This window comes from Neodiprion pinetum, chromosome 3, assembly GCF_021155775.2.
Source record: "Neodiprion pinetum isolate iyNeoPine1 chromosome 3, iyNeoPine1.2, whole genome shotgun sequence".
NCBI lineage: Eukaryota > Metazoa > Arthropoda > Insecta > Hymenoptera > Diprionidae > Neodiprion > Neodiprion pinetum.
Window position 1 is genome coordinate 42112581 of NC_060234.1, and position 9167 is coordinate 42121747.

Genomic DNA, 9167 nt, shown 5'->3' on the forward strand with positions numbered 1-9167 from the left:
CACTGGTTAATTTCTAATATTTAAAACCATTGTAAAAATTGATTAAAAAAAGATTCAAAAAAATCTAAACCTCCAAGTTTATATATAAATTAATTCTGAATAAAAAGTACATTTCATTTTATGAATTCGATTGATTTTCATATTTTTTATGGATTTTTAAATATTGAGTGATTTGTCGTCGCGCCAATATATTAATATTAGCGTAATTGAAGATTCTGATTTTTGCCCCCCCAGCCCCTTTCTAGCCACGTCAAAAACTCCACGCCCTCCGCGGCGATGAGTTGCCGGCGCTGATGGCCGTATCGATATTTTTATTTATATCTTGTCTTGATGAATGATGGGTTATGAAACTGAACGAACTCAATCGTATTATATCAATGTATTTTGAATATGGAAAATATAAAACGTAAATAATACAGTACAAAATCAGGTATGCATTTTCCTATGATATTTTGTATTCTAGGGTGCATTAAATACTATTTATATGCCTTAGATCTAGGATACGTTCAAAATCTTTCAAGAGATCTGTAGGAACGTGTTAGTTTTTAACATATTTAGGAACATCTTCAACTATATGTGACTAAAGCCAGTCATAAATACATGTATTCATTGTAATTGTATGGCCATACATTTTTTTCGCTGTATAAAATTACGGCGTACTAATACCAATAGATATTCAGGGTTTCCGGCACTGATTCACATAAGTCTGTAATAAAAGTATGTGCCAACAAATTGGCAATTTCTGTTTCTGGCCGTCAATAATGAATACAAATGACAATTCTAGTAACAATGGTATAAAAGTAACATTGCCAAGGCGAGAAATATCTGAATCACAGTACACTTTACAAGACTTTTACTAAACCTTTATGCTAAGTTCTTTAAGCCACATCGAACCAGCGATCAGATCGAATTAAAGTGCGCAAAAGCATATGCCCCGCGATTAAGCAGTTTGAAGTTATTACAAAGGGAAAAAGCTAATATAATTAACAATTAATAGTAAAAAGAGATCATGAGAAATAAACATTTAGTCAAATATAAGGTAATACTGTAATGAAGAAATTTTCCTCGATATAGGTAATAATTTCCCGTTTCTTATATACTGAATTTTATCAAAAATAGAAAAATTTCAAGCGAACGAATGCATGTGTGTTATGTACGCACTCAGATTATACTTTTATTCTTATATACGTGCAACACTGCAAACACACCGCATTGAAGCTTCGACTCTGCGGTCTTTCAAGAAACGGTAGGAAAAAGGCGGGTAGTTCTACCATTGATTTTCTTAACTTTTGTTCCCGCCTCGCCTGTTACCGTCAAATCCACCTCTGCTATTTTCGCGTCCTGTGCCCCATCTTCATTGACCGCCGTTACGTCTGCCCCCACCGCTGCGACTACTACCAGCATCGGAGCGCTCACGCTGCTTCTCCTGTGCCCGTCTTTCTTTCCATGCGAAGTGCCGCTTAGCCATTCTCCGCACTTCATCAGGTACATCCTGAAGAATAAAAATCAATCAAGATAACTACTCTATCAGTTCTAAGGAATGTTCATGTCAATTTTTTATTCGAGTACTACTTGACGGTCACTTCTGCCGAGTCATTTCACTGTATATATTATGTATGTGTGGCATCAATCATTATTCAATTACCTGATTAGCTTCCTCAAGGATTTCGATAAGTTTTTTAGCGTGTGACCAATCACTTCGGGTCATTAAAGTAATACTTTGTCCTGTTTTTCCTGCCCTTCCAGTCCTGCCGACTCTATGAACATATTCCTCAATATCTCGTGGAAAATCATAGTTGAATACGTGCCTGTCAAAGTATAAGCAAAATATTTGAGTAAATAAACAGTTAAAAAATAGTTAATCATTCTCCATCTTCAACCTCTGTAATACATGAATGAAAAAAAATAAATGTTTCTTACGTTATGTCGTCGATGTCTATACCGCGGCTGGCAACGTCAGTCGCAAGTAGAATTCGAACCTCGCCGGATTTGATATCATCAAGCGCCTGCTCTCTATCGCACTGCTCACGGCCACCATGTATACTTTGACTGAGGATACCTTGCAGTGCTAAATCGCTAGCTAAATCATCAACACGTGACTTTTTACCGATGAACACGATCACTTTGTCATCACAGCCCATATTACGGAAAAAATCATTTAACTGTGGAAAAATGTTTCAACATTGAGTCTGTTCACATTGTATAATATCACGAAGCATTACAGAACAAGTAGATCTGAGTTCAATTCATTCGTACGATCTAGTGTGTATCTTCGAAGTTTTTGTTCCACAATGTTTGTTTAGTCAAACAATGAAAGGGTAAGACTAAGATCTACCCCCAAATTTGAATAATTTTTTTTAATAAGTCGGAAAAATTTCGACGAAATACTGTACCCACCATTTCTGGTTTCTCGCTCTCGTCTACTACAAGAATCGTTTGCATTACAGAATGCACAGCTGCTAAATCTAGCGATCCAACACAAACTTGGAGCGGGTCTTTCATGTAAGATTGGGCAAGGCGTCTGACTCCAAGTGGCCAAGTTGCACTATCAAAATATAAGTACAATAAATTACGGATAAGTCAGTGTAAAAACATGCTTGATGATTATAGGAATTTCAAGTGACAAAGAGAAAAACCTTACCTAGTCATAATAGTTTGACGATCAGGACGGATGTCTAACAGAACTTTTCTAATTTGCGGTTCAAAGCCTAAGTCAAGCATGCGGTCAGCTTCATCAAGTACGAGATAAGTGATGGATGCTACATCCACATGCCCAGATTGGACTAAGTCATTCAATCTTCCAGGTGTTGCGATGATTATTTCAACTCCACGAACTATTGTATCGACCTGATCCTTCCGACTTCCACCTCCGTACACACACACTCTGCAATCAAAGAATTTTGTAATAATCAATTGACAGATATTGTCACCTTACTCATTCCTAGACATTACGAGTAAGTCGAGAATGTTTGCGTCGTATAATATTTCGCAAATAACAGGATTATTCTCTTGTTTATCTTGTCTAAAGTATGGAGTAAGCTGGTTGCATAACGGACAATAAGAAATTGAAAGAAATAACGAATTGGCACGTACGCCTTTATTCCCCGATATTCGTACTTTCGCACTTCTTGCTCAATTTGCAGAGCTAATTCTCTTGTTGGAGCAATTATAAGAATGTTCGGTCCACTGCGTTCTAATCGTGGAACAGTCTGTCCCTCGATATGGATTAGTGCTGGCAATAAGAACGCAAGTGTTTTACCTAAAATGAAATAAAATCATTTATTTCGTTATCATGATATCCAGTGAGTTCAACACAATATCAGCAATAAACTACAAGTTTCAAATAGTGTACCTAACAGTTACATACCTGTGCCAGTCTGAGCAATTCCTATAAGATCCTTGCCACTTAAAAGGATAGGCCATGCTTGACATTGTATGGGACTTGGTTTTACAAATCCTTGCCTTCGTATCTCTTCCAAGATTTCTGGGTAATCCTGAAACGATGAGACATTACAAAAAATGTCTATACTGAATGAAATGACAAGTGAAAAATTTTCAGAAAACTATAAATCGATATTTACTGAAAAATGTATGAGTGATCAAAGTATGACTCAAACCTGAAATGCTTGTTCGAATGTTTCGATGGGATTTGGTATTGTTAGGTCATCACTGCCTTCCTGACCATTTTCGTCAATATCTTCAAAAACTTTACTAACGGAAATGTTGTTGTTTATTTTCCGAATATAAGACGCTTTCCCTTTTGACATATTTGCCACGACTGGGTCTTCGTGGTAGAAATTTTTAATGAGCGGCGGACATTTAGCCCATTTTTCCTTGCGGAATTCTTCCTGATGTTAGGAAATGAGAAGTTGGATATTAAAAAGTACATGCGATGTATCCCTTTCTTTATACAGAAACAAGCACAACTCAAGCATTGATTTTCTGTGATACTAGATTGAATATCAAGTTTTGGTTGGAAAAAAGTTCACATAAAATAAACTACCGTAAAGTGGCAACGTGTTTGGGCAAGTGGCTTTGTACCAGCATAACATGGCAAAATCAGTTCAATCATCTATTATACAGTACAGTGTTTTGACAAAAAATACTTACATAGTCTCTACTGGCTTTGGACCAGTCGAAATTTAAAAATTCATCATCATTGTCAGCGGTGGAATGAGAACTAACTTTTGGTGGCGGTGATGGCGGTGGTTTGTCAGTTAATAATTCATCAATCAATGCTTTAGCCTTTTCTTGTGCTTCCGGAGAGCCAATCAAAGTCACTGGTGTATTTATATAGTCCACTGGTTTACCAACCTATGTAGAAATATCAAGGGAAAGTAACATGAGGTAAAACTGGAGAAGTTTAATCACGTAATGCAGTTGATGCGCTTTAAAATGAATTAAAATATGAATTGCAAAACTAAGAAATGGAAGCAGTAATAAAACATTGGTTTAATTTAGTTGGCCAATTGTCAATTAATCCGCTGCAACGACTATGAAGTTGAACTCATGTTTCTCCGAGTTGTGTATAAAAAACTTGCCAGAACTAAAGCATCAATTATTTAAACTAGTAGATACGTACATTTATCTTAGTATCACTCTGGTCTTGCAACTCCTTAATTTTGCAACCTCCTCTGCCAATAAGTTTGCCAACTTTTGTGGAATCTATCAATATCTCAAGTCCTCGAGATTTTGTAGTGTTTTTATTCTTCCATTCTGTTTTAGGTCCGCGATCCCTTCCACGGTTTCCCCTAGGTCGAGCACCATTGTTATTTCTCCAGGTTCCATTATCTATATTAAAATTATCATATAAGTCCGTTCACTTGGATACTAAATGTAGTAAAATGTATCAACCATTAATTTCGCTTGTTTCAATTGTGTAATCGAGTACTGCAGATTACTCTAATAATCTATTTTTAAGATTTTAAGATTTATAGGATTATTTTTTCCTCAGTCACCATGGCTTGTGGAGGGTCCGCTTCCATCTCGTACATAATTCTGCGTACGTATATTCTCAGTATTACTCTGCGTATTTTCATTGCTGTTCCACTCATCGAGGGCTCTGTAAATTGGGTTCATTTGATGAAATTGGTTAAAACCGTTTGATAATATGAAGGGTAAACAATATATATAGTTGACTGCTACATAACGCACTTGTTTATTCATTATTCTAGTTATTTATCAAGCAGAAAATTACAAATTTTGCATGAAATTTTGATTATAATGTAATAAGTAATTGTGTGCACTATTAAATTTTAATTATCAACTGCATAATAATGAATTAAATATCAGAATTGAAAATACAAAATAATCAATAAGTCAGTTTATACAAACAATAAGTATTCAATGAATAATATCTTTCCAACTCGAGTTGGAATATATGATATTCTGCTTTCCATTATTAAGGTAGTACCGTGATAAATCACTTTTCTTACAATATCTTTCAATTTTTGAATACACATAATTTGAAGTGTCCTTTATACGTAGGAATTTTTTTTAATAGACCTTGCCGTACTAAATTTTGCAATATTAGCGATCAAAAGTCGTACAATTTACATGTATTCCCTATCCCGACCGTAGTTAGAGTGAGCATTTTATTTAATAACAGCCATACTTTTCTTAGAATTTTTTTTAAAAACTGAGAATTATTAATTGAGGATATAACAAGTAATTTTTTTCAAAAAAAACATAAACAAGCAGTATTCATTTTTTTGTAAATAATTCTTAAAGTTTGTTGCTTTTAATGATTTTCAAACTTTCTCTCATAACCTGACCCGTGAGAAATAGTGACTTGGCAACGTTGCCCTACGCGGGAAGTTCAAAATGCCATAAAGGCCCAACGAATTGAAATAAATGTCAGAACTTTGCGGATATAGGTTACGGTACAGCAGTCCTTTTTTGAACAAATCTGCCGTTTCTTAATCGCGAAGTCATTGTGTATTATTTTCAGTCTCCAATTATAACTAACCTCAAATTGATTTCATAACAATACATTTCTCTACAACACATGCTTGACGGGCAAGAGATACTGAGTTAGAATGCAACGTTGCCAAGTCAGACAAAAGACGCAATGGGAAAATTTTTATACTTCTGCGCATGTGAGAGGAGGCGCAAAGGTGTACTGTATCTCAACTACTTTTTACTTTAGTTATAATGTTTTATACAGGGGATATTTCTCTGGAAGTTGAGGACTGCTGCTATCACGGTACTACCTTGACTGGTAATGTTTATACTATTCAATTTTGCACACGTATGCGAAATCCGATTAATGCTAACATTATTCATGTGTTGCAATTATGCATGAATCGTCGTGCATGCTCTTGAGTAAAGTTACAACGCCGATATGCAAATGTAGGTTAACCCTTTCAGAGGCACATTAAAAAAAAAAAAAAAGTTATCAGTCAGTGGTGCACGGGGTTTTCGGGGTTTGGGGTCGCTGATGACGAATCTGAGGTTAGATTTACGAAATTCAAGATGGCGGGTCCAAGATGGCGGATCCAAGATGGTGGACAAAATGTTAAAAAATCACGAACTTATAAAAAATCAACCGACTATGCCAAATTTAATATGCGGGGGTTGTTTAAGTCGCTGATTACGAATCTGACATGAGATTTGCAACGTTTAAGATGGAGGATCGAAGATAGCGACTATTATTTTCGAAGTCCTAAATAAAAAATGGAATATGGCGCTTATTCTTCCTTTCAGCGTGACCCAAAACTAACGACGTGGATACGGGAAGAAACTAGTCCCTTTTTAGTTATTGTTTTCTTTTTTAGGTTTTCTCATTTATCCACTCAAATGGAAAAGCGCTAAGAAAAGCCAAAAGTTCTGTGTGACAATAGCTCTAGTTATAAGTATTCAAGAGTTAATTTTTGATCGGGGGTTTGTATTCGCCACCTAGTGATGGAATATGGAATCATTCGCCATTTGCCTCGTGTAAAATTATATTATTTACGTACTCAGCGCACCGTAAGAGATGGCTTTGTCAAATACGTTTATTGGGTTATAGGGTTTTGGGGTTATTCAAAATTCAAAATTTTTTTTGAAAAAACAGGGGTGTCAATAAATGTGCATAAAATATATATCATAGTACTAAACATAGAAAACATTGATAAAAATTTTCATAGCTCTAGCTCTATCAGTTTGCCAATAGCAGATTTTTTCCCGAAGAGATGGATTTTTTTTTAATTCAATGTTTATGAGAATCAAATAAAATAAGTCAGTTGGCCTAATTATTCATAACGGTTACATTATTTAGGAACCTAAGTGTCTGAAAAATGCCTTAGTAAACGTTAAAGACCCGAAACATCGGAAAAAAATTAAAAAATAAAATAAAATAAAATAGGTGAGAAGAATATACTTTCCACTGTCTCCCAAAGGGTTAAGGGGGTGTCCTGGTTGGCTTCGACGTTGACATTTATACCTCAAAATATCACAATCCACGTATCTCAAACGCAAAGAAAGGCTTAAAAACCCTGTTCTATAAGCAATTCTGAAGAAAAACACTCGAATACGTTTTCATTTGAGCAAGAAATAAAGAAATGGCACGGATTCTACGAAAATGCAATAATAAATCCGTAGAATATATGCCAGTTATTTATTTATTTCACCGTGGAAATCGACCAGGGCATCCCCTTAAGATAGAATTATAGCAGCGTATCTTATTGTTTTCTGAACGTCGTACGGTAAATTTTGGGTTCAATTGTGAGCATAACGGTGCTTGGGCGGTCGGGGTTAAGTCCGAAGAGGTTAGAATAATTGTTTACAAATATATCATAATAACGCTGTATAAGAAATTGCGAATATTATTCAACTGTTTTGAGTAATTGTAGAATAGATGCGCTGTAAATTAATTGTACTTACGCCATTTTAACTGTGGCTTCAAAAGGTAAGAACTTCTTTACGTAGCACTCGTCCCTGTGCACGTCTTATCCAAGCAGTGTTCAAACAGCGACTGAAGAGCGTCAGGACTTCAGAACAGCGGCAGGGCAGCGTCTGATTCAACTGTTCAAAGTCTAGCTACGCTAGGAATTTTACAGTTAAGTGATCAGAAAGCTTCTTTACGTAGTACTCGTTCCAGAACACGTCTTGTCCAAGCAGTGTCCAAGCACTGACTGAACAGGGTTGGGACTTCAAGGCAGCAGCAAGACAGCGTCTGATTCAGCTGTTCAAAGTCCAGTTACGCTAGGATTTTACCGTTAACAGTATTCACGAAGCTACGCAAAAATGATCAACTCGCAAATTGTATTTGCGATGTTGACTAGACGATATACCATCTGGTAGCAGACTTTCAAACTATTAATGCTATCGAAATTTGTAAACATGATGCTGGTCTATGAGTATAGCTTCGCTACGGTAAGCGTCGTCTGTGTTACCCACTAACGGTAAGTACGGTAGGTTATGAGTCGATAATTGCCTCATGAAAATTAATTTCAAAAACCTATCTCGTTGGCTCCGCCATTTTTGGGAAAACGAAACCGCGAATTTCAAAATATTAGGCAAATTACGTACCAGCTTCAGAACGGTTCAGGTTGTGATACTTGAAACTCACTCGGAAACTCGCAGAAGAAAACTTAGTTTTTTTTTGGTATTTCTTTTTAAACTAATCTATTTCTGATCAACATTAATTGAATGTCACTTTGTCGACTATTTTACAATATTTTTTATAATTGATCTTATATAAAAACAAGTTTTTATACACGCAAGTAGTCATATATTTATTGTTTACATTTTTTATCATAATCTTACATAACATTATTTCTATACATTTTTCTACAATGTACGCAAATTTTTATTGTTTCTTGATATTTTTGTATTCATATATTACTAACTTTAGATCTACTTTTACGTATATGTATCAAGTACAAAATACATACAAGTACATACATTTATTTATAGTTTACTGTACATAGACTCTTGAAATTTTGCAATAAAATTCACAATATGTATGTCTATTATTCAATATTTATTATTCATTTCATACAATTTTAAACGTAAGTGCAGAAAAATAAGTCTCTCGATTAATTTTTCGAAAAAGGTTACTAAGAAACATTCGCATAAAGATGGTTTAATATGGTACGGAATTCAATCGGCCGAAATGTAGAGCCTAGAGCAGTAATTGAATGTGTAAGTGGATACACGTTTCAGAATTATTGCTGTACGCTTTT

At 35.2% G+C, this 9167-nt stretch overlaps 1 protein-coding gene across 1 annotated transcript; it reads right to left on the minus strand.

Annotated features, from left to right (window-relative positions):
- Positions 1-364: 364 nt before the first annotated feature.
- Positions 365-8139, minus strand: LOC124215093 (probable ATP-dependent RNA helicase DDX43). Its single transcript, XM_046618059.2, has 12 exons — positions 7864-8139; positions 4959-5062; positions 4583-4791; positions 4111-4314; positions 3618-3848; positions 3368-3494; positions 3094-3259; positions 2642-2884; positions 2398-2545; positions 1921-2162; positions 1646-1808; positions 365-1492 (listed from the first exon to the last, which is right to left on the minus strand). Exons 1-12 carry the CDS (start codon positions 7866-7868, stop codon positions 1355-1357), a joined length of 1980 nt encoding a protein of 659 aa, XP_046474015.1. The 5' UTR covers positions 7869-8139; the 3' UTR covers positions 365-1354.
- Positions 8140-9167: the final 1028 nt, after the last annotated feature.